The 12,832-nt window shown below is 40.2% G+C and overlaps 1 protein-coding gene across 1 annotated transcript in view; it reads right to left on the bottom strand.

Moving 5' to 3' along the window:
* The window catches only part of LOC139740374 (E3 ubiquitin-protein ligase LRSAM1-like), a 34,894-nt gene that overhangs the window by 7,539 nt on the left and 14,523 nt on the right, over positions 1 to 12,832 (bottom strand). Inside the window, exons 5-15 of the mRNA XM_071650966.1 lie at positions 11,127 to 11,201; positions 10,126 to 10,279; positions 8,934 to 9,055; positions 7,484 to 7,574; positions 6,748 to 6,902; positions 5,299 to 5,421; positions 4,671 to 4,758; positions 3,101 to 3,152; positions 2,376 to 2,420; positions 1,418 to 1,588; positions 78 to 240 (exon numbers count right to left, since the gene is read on the bottom strand). Of these exons, the coding sequence (XP_071507067.1) occupies positions 78 to 240; positions 1,418 to 1,588; positions 2,376 to 2,420; positions 3,101 to 3,152; positions 4,671 to 4,758; positions 5,299 to 5,421; positions 6,748 to 6,902; positions 7,484 to 7,574; positions 8,934 to 9,055; positions 10,126 to 10,279; positions 11,127 to 11,201 (1,239 nt within the window). The remainder of the gene's footprint in view (positions 1 to 77; positions 241 to 1,417; positions 1,589 to 2,375; positions 2,421 to 3,100; positions 3,153 to 4,670; positions 4,759 to 5,298; positions 5,422 to 6,747; positions 6,903 to 7,483; positions 7,575 to 8,933; positions 9,056 to 10,125; positions 10,280 to 11,126; positions 11,202 to 12,832) is intronic.

Below are 12,832 nucleotides of genomic sequence, written 5' to 3'. Positions count from 1 at the left end.
CACACAAACATATACAGAGAGACAGACACAGAGGGAGAACGAGAGAGAGAGAGCGAGAGCGAGCTGGGTCTGCTCACCGTGTCCGTCAGCCTCTTGTGCTGGGTGTCCTTGTTGATGAGGAGGGTCTCAAAGGCCTGCCGCTGGAACTCTTCCTCCTGCATCAGCTTGAGGAACATCTCCTCTCGGTTGTGCTGGATAGACTGGAGCTGGGTGCCAAGTTTGTCCATCTCAGAGACATCCCTGTGGGCCAGGAGGAAAGCATAGATGCAGAGTCAAACATTTTCTTCTAAAAAATATCTTTACTGTGTGTAGATCCAAGTGAAGCTCACATCGAAGACTACTCATTTCAGAGACAGACATTTGGTTTGAGTATACATAATATCCTGGCCTTTCCTGTAGATATTAGACTCATTTTCAATCTTCATTATTAACCTTCATTTTTAACTTTATATTTCAGAGACCTTCATTTTTAACCTTCATTTTTAACTTTCGATTTCAGAGACAAATATTTGGGTAATGCGAGCACATAATATCTTGGCCTTTCCTGCAGATATTAGACTAATTTTTAACCTTTAATGGAAATGGTAGTTCTCACATGCCAGCAGAACTGTCGATATTTGCTATACATGTACACAAATGCATAAGAAATGTGTGAAATAATGCTGTAATAACACAAATTCAGTTGGGTAACGATGAAAATGAAAAATATTAGCCAAAAAGCTTCAATGGAAGTACTACGATCCTAGAGCTTCCCTGATTGCTTTTGCTACATGATGTTTTATATTCGATCACATCGATTAAAATATATCTGGCCAGAGCGGTATCCATTGCACGTGAGAGTGAATTGCCTACAGCTTGCTCTGCATGCAATTCAATACTGCTATTCGGACACAATTCAATCATCACATAACCATACGCCATGAGGGAACCCTTGTCCAATGTGATTGCAATGCAAACATCTATGGCAGCACCTGATGAGTGAATTGACTAGCTCGATTGCCATTGATTGTGTTTGGTATATAAAACAGATATGGACTGCTTTCATTTGGGGCACTATTGGTGTTATTGCCTTTCAGGATCTCAACAAAGCCCTAAAAAGCAGTCCATATCTGTACATTAGTCCACAAATTGAGAAGGTATGAATGGGGCACTGTGGCATAGTGGATAAGACTCCCACCTCCCAAGTGGAGGACCCGAGTTCGATTCCCGCCTGGTGCTTACGTCCTTGGACAAGACGTTTTTACCCACAATGCCCCTCTCGACCCAGGTGTATAAATGGGTACCTGGCAATGCTAGGGAAATAATATTGGCAGGGCCCTCTGGTCGAGCAGTGGCAACACTAAAGAGGCTACCCTGGATAAAGAAGACTTTAATATTGTTATTACTATTATAAGAAGCGGATGACGCTGGGACTCACAGTTCCATGGCCTTCTTGAACGTCTCCTCCTTGTAAGCCTCATACTTCATCCTCTCCATGTCGAGGGCGTGTCTCTCTCGCAGGATGTGTTCCATGGAGTGCATCACGTCCTTCTCTCTTACCAGCGCCCTCTCCTCAGACTTCACCCGGAACATCTCCTCATCTTCCATCCTGAGTGCATTGTGGGAGAAAAAAAACATACAAAATTAAACTTTTCTCTCGTTATCTTGTTCCATGTCACGGTATAAAGAGCCTGTGTGCAACATATTCTGAGACTGCTGCATTTCAATGCCAGGGCAGATGAAAAAAAAGAAAAAAAAAAGATAGCCAAGTGATTACCATTAAACAAATATGAAATGGTGATAGGGATCCTAATCAAATGATTGGCTGAGAGCAATCACGTTACCAGCCCTTTATTTTGCCTAACACGCCCAGCGTGTGTAAGTATTTACCACTGGCCGCGTATTCATGACCAGAATTAGTGAACCCTCAGAGGTAAGTGTGTGACTGGGGCTTGACGTAATCACGCTCAGTGATATCACGATTGCATTCTCTAGCAGTGCGCACTGAATTAGTCACAAGCGTGTGTTCAATCACTTATTTACTGTAAACAAGTTGCAAGTTTGTGCTAAGTGTGATTGGAACATTTCTTCGGACATCTTGAATTTTGAGAAAGTTCTACATGTAGTTGACTGATATTTACCCATAAAGGTAAATGAAAAATAGTAGAACCATTTTATAATCAGTTCACCAATCATGAGGCCCCTGGTTCAAGTCCAAGGGTAGCAGCTCTCACGCCCATGGGTAATGCACCACATTTTGATTGGTTTGTCTTTCAGGGGGATGCAAGCAGTTAGTTCCATACTGGCTTGCTCATAGAATTCAATGGCTTTGTTGGTGACCATACTTGATGACTCCAACCATACAAGCCATCTCAAGTGACTCCTGGGCTACTTACATCTTTCTCTCCATTTCATCGAGGACGAGTTCCTTCCTTTTGGCTCTGAAAGACAAGAATGAGAATTAAACTCAGCTGCTGTAAATGCTGCTACATGTACACTCTGTCACTTCACACTGCAATTTTCTGTACAAAACTAAATTCAAGTATCCATTGTAATCACACATATTTCACAGCAAAAACTGGCCAATTGTACAATACTTGAAAGAAATTGATTTATACATACCCATTTTCATGTTAACATTAAACAGTGCTAAAAGTGTCTGCAAAATAAATAACTGAGTTTTCTGGTACTACTGTCTTTGTTTGATAAACCACTTACTTATGATTCAAGACATTCCAGACATGTTTCATGTATCATGGCTAATGCCGTAAACAAAGCTATCAAGTTTTTTTTGGTATGCTGCTATTGGCTATTGGCTAATGAAATAAAACTGTCATAATGATTTGCAAACAAACTTCTAAACACTTAATATCAAGTGACTAGAAATAGCCATTTTTTTACAAAGAGAAGAAACTCAGAGATCGGATGAGGAGTTCTCAATAACATACTTCATGATACTAATATTCTTTTATTGACTCCCACTATTAGACTTATCACCAGATACACAAACTCATGCCAGACTGAACTTATTTGCATGCGCCCCTCCCCCCCCCCCCAAATCTCTATATCTCAAGTCCTGTGAACCATCGTCCAGGTCAACGAGTGACAAGAGGAAACTCACTTTTCGTTCATCTCCAGTAACTGCTTCATGAGATCAGCTGACCTGGACTCAACTGTAAAAAGAAAGAATTTAGGTTCCTTGCTTAGATATGTGATTGATTTAAATACCATTGACTGACTGATTGACTGACTGATTATTGATACGTAGACAGATAGATAGATAGATAGATAGATAGATAGATAGATAGATAGATAGATAGATAGAAAGATAGATAGATTGATTGATTGATTGATTGATTGATTGATTGATTGACTGATTGACTGATTGATTGATTGATTGATTGATTGATTGATTGATTGATTGATTGATTGATTGATTGATTGATTGATTGATTGACTGACTGACTGATTGACTGATTGATTGATTGATTGATTGATTGATTGATTGATTGATTGATTGATTAATTGATTAATCGATTAATCGATTAATCGATTGAACAAAATAATACACATGCTACAGCGACATGCTTCTCAGTGAAACAGCTGCTTTGAACCGGGGTTCTGTTGAATAAGAGCAAAATCTATGAAAACAACTTGAGCGCAGACAGGCATCAGAACACCACCCATATTGGAATAAGGTTGGTCCCCCCCCCCCCCCTTCCAGGGAGTAGCAACGGTACGCTCTGCTGCATCTAAGAAGCCATATAAATCAGCCTGCACAAAGCATCTACCCAATTCACAGACAGTGACGCTGATATTCCAGCCATCTGAATATCTGCCATCTACCTCTTCACTGCAAACTGTCAAATACCAACAAAAGCCCATTCAAGCTGACCACCCTGCAATGACACGGATCACTGACCAAACATAATGCAAAGATGCTGTACAGCATCAAGAAACCAGGCCCCATTACTGAAGAAGAGGACAAGCCAATTGTCCACTATGAACCGCTATGCCTGACTGCATCATATACTGTCCAGCCACTCAGAAAACATGCAGTGGAGCTAAGTCTTGTCTGGTTTAATGGCTGCGACACACAAGGGGATCAGTGAGCAGCACAAAGCTCCTAAATTCAGTTTGACAGAGGTCGACAGTGGGTTGTCTAATATGGCACTGGTTCAACTGACTCAATAACATGCAATACTGAACAACTTTCTCCATCCAGGATCATCTGGTCCCACCAATCTCTTCCATCAAGAGTCTTGATAATAATAATAATAATAATGACAATAGTGAAGTTTTATAAAATGCTCATTTTGCCTAATAAAATACTCATGGCGCTGTGGAAACAGACAATGAATAGGATATGATGTGTTACAACATAGTATCATAGGAAATAGAACAGGAGAACAAACAAACGAACAAAATACAGTCAAACCTGTCTATAGCAGCCATCCCATGGGAGACAAAAAAGTGGCCGTTGTAGACAGGTGGCCGCTATAGACAGGGTAGTTAACATGGCTTTTCTCTTGGAGGAAAGTGTGTTTAGTGGTCGCATACGGCAGGTGGTCACTATAGACGGTGGTTGCTATAGACAGGTTTGACTGTATATGCATAGACAACTGTCCATGTAAATTGAAGAGGATGGCTTTACGGTTCAATTTGAAAACATCAATCAATCTCGCACTCACCTTCCTGTAATGAGGACACCATCCTCCTCCTCTGGCTCTCTGACTTCTCCTGGATGTTCTTGATGTCGTTGTCCATTGCCTCTTGCTCCTGCAACAGAAACCATTATGACATGATGGGTTACCATGGAAACAAACTTCATTTGAGAGTCATTACAGAGTACGAAAGGGGCCCTACAAAGATGTGTATTTTCTTGAAGCATGAAGCTAAACCTAATTATAAGATTACATCAGACTTGTGACAGATATAGCAAAATATATAGCACAGTTCCTCTCATCCTGGGACATTGATTCCTTTTTCTGCTTGAAAAAAAAAAGGAGATATGTTACAGGAACAGTATTCTGTTATCAGTTGACATTTCTCTTAGTAGCTGTATCCCTTTCTCATCAGTTTTGTTCATACATCATGATAAATCAACTTAACACATATATTATGACAAAGCATCTCAGTTGATACAACCGGATCTCAATGCATCAACTCAACATAGACATTATTGACATTTCAATCCTTGATCGATCAAAATTAAATATTTAGCACTGAACTTTGATTTCTCTCACAATTTTAACTGAGATCTCTTCAGCACTCTACGATGGCCGACAGGAATCAATCATACACGGAATACTGACTGACCTTGGCTAGTGTCTCCAGTAGATGGGCCCGCTGCTTGTTGGAATTCTCTGCAATCTGGGCCTGCTGGGCCTCTAGCTGGGCCAGCTCCTGTTCAAGCCGGGCAAAGTCACTCTGTTTCTGACTCTGTTGACAGCAATAATTGTTACAGGATGTACCGAGCTAAAGATCCAATTCACATTGAAAAATCAGAGCAGGATCACCCTTTCATTTCATTTCATTTCATTTCATTTCCAAGTTCTCATTAAAATGCAAAGAAACAACAAAGGGGAAACATAGCATCACATGGGATGTCGCAAATATACCTTAAAAAAAACAAAAAAAGAGAAAAAAACTGTCAAACCAGTGATTTTCGCATGAATTCTAATGTTGTAATTTCACAAGAGCCAAGATTCATGAAACTGAAATGTGCACAAAAGTTCTGGTCTTCACTTCATGTATTGAATGTTGTCTACATTACATGCATTGAATGCTATACACTATATGCATTGAATGCCAGTGGCAATTCGCACAAATTTCATGCCACGAAAAAGGCAGTCGGCTTCCATTTGTGAAAATTTAATGTCGTGGTTCTAATACAGAATATGGAGGAGCCAGCAGAGGCCACTGGCCTTTCTGCGACTGAGCTCCCACTTGAGATTTTATGTATATTTTGAAATATGCTGAAGAGAGAAAAGGAAACATTCTCATAGATAAAAGTCAAAGACATAGTAAAGGGGCTTTCACAGTGGGCCTGCATAGAGTTACAAAGTGTCCCATACTAAAGTTTCTGCCATCCTTCACTGTGCCCCTAAACTGGCCTACATTGCAATATGCCAACAGATGCAATAGGGTTCGCGAGATGGACGTAAAATATCAAACATGTTTAATTTTATTGCACGCCTTCTGCATAGAGCAGAGGATGCAGAAAATATGTAGCTTAATACAAGTCTACGCAACACTACATTACTGTCCGTCATGCTTGTACAACAGTACACAACCTACACTTCTGTATGCCATGTCTATGCAAATGCACAGGTGTTATATCATTACGATTGTGTACAACAAATAACAATGTAAACTGTAGTTCAGTAATTCTACTTTTTTCAATAGATGCTATTATCATTATTAGTTGCTAATTCAGCCTACCTCATTTTTGATCTCAATATATCACTGTTGGATTGGCCTATCATCTCGCTGCAATCTGGGGAGTATGGCTAGAAATCCCATTAGACTCCTACTCCTATCTACCCCCTCCCACCCCCCCCCCATCCCCCCCCCCAAAAAAAAGAAGCTAGAATGTGGCTCTGAATTGCCACATTAACATCTTGATAATACTGACCAGATCACACACAAGAAGCATTCTTCCTCCTTCTTCTTCTTCTTCTTCTTCTTCTTCTTCTTCTTTTTTCCCCCTTTTTTTTTTTTGGGGGGGGGGGGGGGGGTTGCAATAGTGTTGGGGTCAAAGGTCACCTTTTTGGTCTCAAACTGGAGGAGTGAACTCTGGAACTGGTCTTCTTCATGTTGCAAGGCTTTCAGGGCTGTGCTGGTCGCCTCTGAGGTGCTGGTGTAGGTGTTCAGTACTGGCAGCAGGTGCTTGGAGGGGGGCGAGTACTCCACCCCATTTTCTGTCCATGAGGAAAGATAACAGGACATTATTACACACATTTATGGTTAATAATACAAAACAGTCCATAAATCAAGTCACATACATACACCATTAGCAGGTTTTTTTTTATGCATCTTATATGAGTAAATGCCACACACACACAGAGAGTCTTGATTTCATTTTCTAAGGAGTCTATTGATTTTATGAACAGTCTAATAATACCATTTGCTGGCTTCTGTAATATGTCACTTGACAAGCGCTGCAAATCAGTCATGAGAAAATTTGAGTTGACGATGAGATACCATGAAATACAATCTATCCAAATTTGTACACTGTTTTATGTGTGTGGAGGATATTCATAAAACAAACTTACATTAAGGTAATCAATCAAAGTCCACCTACAAGCCCATGGAGCACTATTGAAACTGAATTCCATCAACAAACTTCAATTGTGCAACCAATGAAATGATACAATATCTGACAATTTCCATATCAAACCATGTAAAAGATTATTGAAACCACTTGTCCATTAAATAAGTTTTTGTCAACGAGATCAGGTCTTTAGATATTGAGTTGTAACAAGGATGCTCCAGCACTGACCTGCACACATGAATTTCATGATGGCCTCCGTCCCATCACTGCAGACGTCCGAGGATGGGTGGACCATGGAGTCTGCATCTAGGCTGAGGCTCTGTGAGAGTTAGAAAGAGAAAGAGAGAAGAAAGGGTCTGATAATCTACACAGAAAGCAAGACACACCCAGAAATATATGCATCATGCATCTGTCCATTATTTGGGAATGAGACATACCACAACATTCAACTAAATGATGAAAGCCAACTCAATCTTACTGCTATTAGTATACCTTGCTCTTCATATGAAGGATGGGCCACTTGTGTATTAACATTTGCTTAAGCGTCCATGGAAAAGTGGGGCCATGGTATGAATTGTAAAACTTTCCATGGCATGTATTCTCATGATTGGACATCTGGGCATTTAGTGGTAGCTGGAGTGAAAACAAATCCATGATTGGTATGTTTTGAGATGAAATTATCTTCTTTTCTTCCATAACTGGCTTTGAAATTCCATGTAACTGTCAGATATGGGCCACTTTAACACTTCAATATAGCCACAAGAAATGTTATTAACAAATGTTGATGAAAAAACAAACAAACTACAGATAAAGGATTCTGAACGCTGATGCCGTGTCTCCTGTATCACTATGTAGATCTGTACATTGCATGCTTGTGTATAGGCTATTTGTTTTCACAACTGTAAAAGTGGAAATTTTCGCGGTGTTGTAATTTTCGCGCATTTCGCGCAACCAAAAACTAGCGCGAAAATAAAAGCATGCGAATATTTTTGCTTGCCATATGTTCCTGTGCGTGATATCTTGATTCCGCGGAATTAAAAACATGTGAAACTCTTCTTACCGGGCCAAGCGCGAAAAATTAGTCGCGCGAAAATATCCACTTTTACAGTATCCTGGAAGTGATGTATACCCAACCATGAGAATAATAGGAAAAAGAGTTTTACAATGGCATCAATTTGTATAGTCCTTAAAGGGACTGTTGAGATGAAAGAGGACATATTCGTGGAAAGTTGGACAGAAAGGGGTTTTCTTTTTGCTGTAAAGTAAAGTGGAGTTGCAAGCAGAACTCATACAGTGGATGTGGGGACAGAGTATTCTGGCAGAAGTTCTGAAAAGAACCGGAGAGGAGAGTGGTGCATTCCTTAACCCGTTGAGGACAAGAACCGAGTATACTCAAGCAGGTGTCTATGGGAAATGCCTGTTGTAGCAAAATCAAACCGTCCTCAACGGGTTAACATTTCAGGTGGTCTGCACCATCTGTCCTCATAAAATGTTGCAACATATCATAGATATCATTGTACATTTCTTCACAGCAAATCAACTTTCATGTCCATGAATGCACAATATCTACTGAGTATCTTAATCAAGTTTGTACCATGTTTATAAATTCTGATATGCCATTTCAAACCTTTATAATGGATATGATTTTAACAGGATTTAGGTATCTATATGACTTTACCTCTAACGTTTTGACATCACAGAACCTCCTCGGCAATGAAGTGATGCGGTTGTTACTGATATCCAGGGTTCTCAGCGACCTCAGTTTGCACACACTATCCGGGAGCTCCTTCAGAGCGTTACCTGCAGAAAACACACAAACCAAGTGTTTCATAGACTTATTCACCAAGTAAATGCTCATTTGCTATCTGCTCCACCGACACAGGGTGAACAGATTCAGAATACAAAACAGTCCAATTGCTGAATCTAACCCCAATGCCTTCCACACAAAGAGCATCTTTTTTTAATGACATGCATTGATTGAAGAAGCAACAGAATGTTCATATAATATATCAATGGTGAGTACAAGTAATACATTAGCAATCAAAGAATATCTAATGATAACTATAATTCTCTTTCAGCCTTAAAAAAACAACAACATTAGAGCGATTGTTTGCTTACTTATATCAAGCCTTCATCAACGCTGCACACTGGCTCTGGCCCAACGGTCCAGGACCAGTAAAAATCACTGTCAGACCAGTAACTTTTTCAGGAATGGACCAGTAAAAAATGGAAAAACTGGGCACCTACTGGTCCGACAGACAGGTAGGAACAGTAGAACAAAGCAAGTGCAAAAATGTGTCTCGCCCATAGAAGAAATTAATGTTTTTCTAAATCCTGGAAGTTCATTGACTTTGCCTATGACCTTGACCTTGTGGTGACCTTCAACTCCCCAAGGGACATCTACCATCAAATTTTGGTCACAAACGGACATATACATCAAAAGTTATGAGCCATAATCGAAACGTGCCTTAAAAACGTAACGTTGGGCCCTATAGTTCATTGACCCCTGCCTGCGACCTTTGACCTTGAGGTGACCTTCAGGTTTGGTAAAATGTGTAACTTTGTATAACCACTCTTCCCTCTAAGTTTGATTGAAAATAAAGTCCTCAGTAGAGAGTTATTCAAGTTTTTGTAGCGTTACGGACGGATGACGGATGGACGGACGACGGACGGACAGACGCCACAGGCGATCCCTTAGTCTCCCCGCACCTCCGGTGGGCTCGACAAAAAATGGCTTAGCGACAGCCCTGCCTTCATTAACAAATTTCTAAAACCTAGGAGGGAAAAGATATACAGGCCACACTTCTCCCTTCCCCTTCCCTTGTACATTGACTTGTCATCTTTGTGCATGTTAATGACCATACATGTACCTCTGACATTGAGTGTCTGTAAGGCTTGTAACTTCCCAATGTTCTTGGGTAGCTGTTTGAGCTTGTTATCCTGCACATCTAGCACCTGAAGTTGGCCTAGATCTGTCAGCGAATCGGGCAGCTGTGTGAACCGATTGTTCCTCAAATCAATTACCTGAAAACAGAGACATAAACAAAAGCATTAAGATTAAGGGAGTCAAACTTGGGAGTCAAACCCGGTACCCTTGGATCTGAAGGCAGACATGCTACCGACAGAGCCATACCACCAACCTAGTTGCCTAGTGACACTGGGGACCTTTGATTGAACATATCACAACTCCTGTATTTTTTTCTTTACAAAATTGACACTAGTCTAATACACAAGCTCCAGCTGATCATAAAAAGATTAGACACATTCATCCCTCTTATCTCAATCCTTTCATGCTCTGTACTGTAATGGCAGAAGACTTTGTGATTTTAAGGTATGTAGAGGAAGTAGATTAAGAAAAAAAAAGATAATACATGTAATCTATGCACCTAATGTACATTCTGCCATCAAGCTGATAAACACTATTTACAGCACATTGTGACTGAACCAATAAGTGATGGAAAAACAAAATAGACTACATGAAGCTTCAAGACTGTATTGAATAGCATTCGAGAACTGAAACTCTCCATAAAAAAGGACTGTCTTTAGATTGGATGAAAGTAGTTTAAAGTGAATGAAAAAAAAAAGGAAATAAAAGTACATACTGGCTCCCACATGACAAGGCAGATTTACAGATGAAGAGAGCTATCAATTATCTGCAATGTGAGTGAAAAAAAAAGGAAAATAAAAGTACATACTGGCTCCCGCATGAAAAGGCAGATTTACAGATGAAGAGAGCTATCAATTATCTGAAATATAATCAGTCACAGAAGATTGAGAATCTGTCCATGTGTTCCTATTTTTTCCTTCGGGGGGGGGGGGGGGGGAGGGGCAATTTATACTGCATGAGAGGTGGGCAAGTCTTCATCCTTACCCTCAGCAGGGATAAATCTTTGATTTGTCCTCCTCCATTCAACGATGACAACAGATTATCATTCATGATCAGTACCTGAGGATGGAGAAAGGAAAAGATTCACACATTTATCATCATCATCAGCTTATACTGACAGGAAAGACTACAAAAATCTCTAGCAAGACCAAATATTATTATACAAAATGTGTGTGTGTGTGTGTGTGTGTATGGGGGGGGGGGGAAGGCAATGGAAAATTGTGCCCTTACATTGATGTCCACACCATAGAGTCACATGTGTGTACACACATAATGCAGTATTCTACGAGAAAACAAGGTGTTACACTGTGCATACTGAAATCAAATTACTGACATCTATGGCACCTTAAGGCACCTTATGACACATTCTGTTTCTTGCTGTCTCTTTGTTTGTCTGTCTGTCTGTCTGTCTGCTTGTGGTCATGTACCTGGACAAAAGTCAGAGAGTGGAATTTACAGTCTGACATTTGATCACTGTCCCATGATCATCATTCCACTTTGTTGAAAATGTAGTGACAGAATCGCTCAGCTAGATTATACTTTATAAGTAAATTACATGAATTTTTGTTTTGTGACATGGCTCTGCAGCTATATCACACAGACAGTACAGAGCTCTATGTTAACCTTTGACCTGTGACCTTTATCACATGAAAAACAATGTAAATTTCCAAATATGCAGTCAGGCATCATGGTAAAAGAAAACACACAAAATGTAATGCCTTAGACATTCGAAGTGTCCAAGTGTGTAACATATGGAGATGATGAAATACACACATGCGCACACAAACATTTATAATCAATATCATAAGGCCAAAAAAAAAAAAAATGGTTTGTTTGCCCTTCGCGACCGACCGAAAATCACGGAAATTTCGGGTCAGGTTTTTTATTTAGTTTTTTTGTTGCTCTTTCAAGTTTAATTTTTTCCACAAATTTCATCTTCTGCAAATTTGTGAACGGTTTTAAACCCAAAATTATCAATTTTAAGCTAAAGAAAGAATGAAAAAAAGTCTAAAAATGTTTTTTTTTTCATTTCATCGACCCGTCGTAATTGCGTTCGGGCTGCGCGGGGCCGCAGGCTACGTTTTATAGCATGCATTGCATGCTAGCTACCTTTTCGGCTCACGTGCATAGGTGGTGCGCTAGCTAGCTACCGTACCGGCCGCGGCGCAGCGCAGCGCGATTGCCGAGATGGCTACTTTTGCAGCATCCGTTACCAGCTGCCATGGCACCAAAACTGTTTGGAGTTCAGTTGCCAGCATCTCACTGGAAGGTACTTTTTTGGAGCTGTTTGCAAAATTTAACAAAGATGAACGTTATAAGTGTTTGTCAGTGAGTGTTTCTGCCTCGCCTACAGGGCCCTGGCAAGAGGTAAATTTGAATGAATCCCTTGGAGTTTTGAGTGCATTAAACTTGCGCCACATCCTGTACAAAGTTGAACTAGAACTCGAAGTATTGCCAGAAGGGTGAGTGTATTACGAGATGCCCTGCCAAAGTTACAAAATTACATGGGTAAAAAGGGTATCTAAAAAAAAACAAAAAAAAAACCCGACCTACCGACCCTCTTGGGTTTTGACAATTAAGGGCAAACAAACAATTTTTTTTTGGGGGGGGGCCTAATGTAATTTCAAGTAATATGAAAAAAGAATAACGAATTCCTTATCACACAAATAGACGCTAGGCAGATTTAGCCT

The sequence above is a fragment of the Diadema antillarum genome, unplaced genomic scaffold (genome assembly GCF_040938485.1).
Source record: "Diadema antillarum isolate AM-2024a unplaced genomic scaffold, OU_Dant_1.0 seq00000850_RagTag, whole genome shotgun sequence".
NCBI classification, from domain to species: Eukaryota; Metazoa; Echinodermata; class Echinoidea; order Diadematoida; family Diadematidae; genus Diadema; species Diadema antillarum.
Note: the sequence above shows the minus strand (reverse complement) of the source record. Positions and strands in the feature narration are given on the sequence as shown.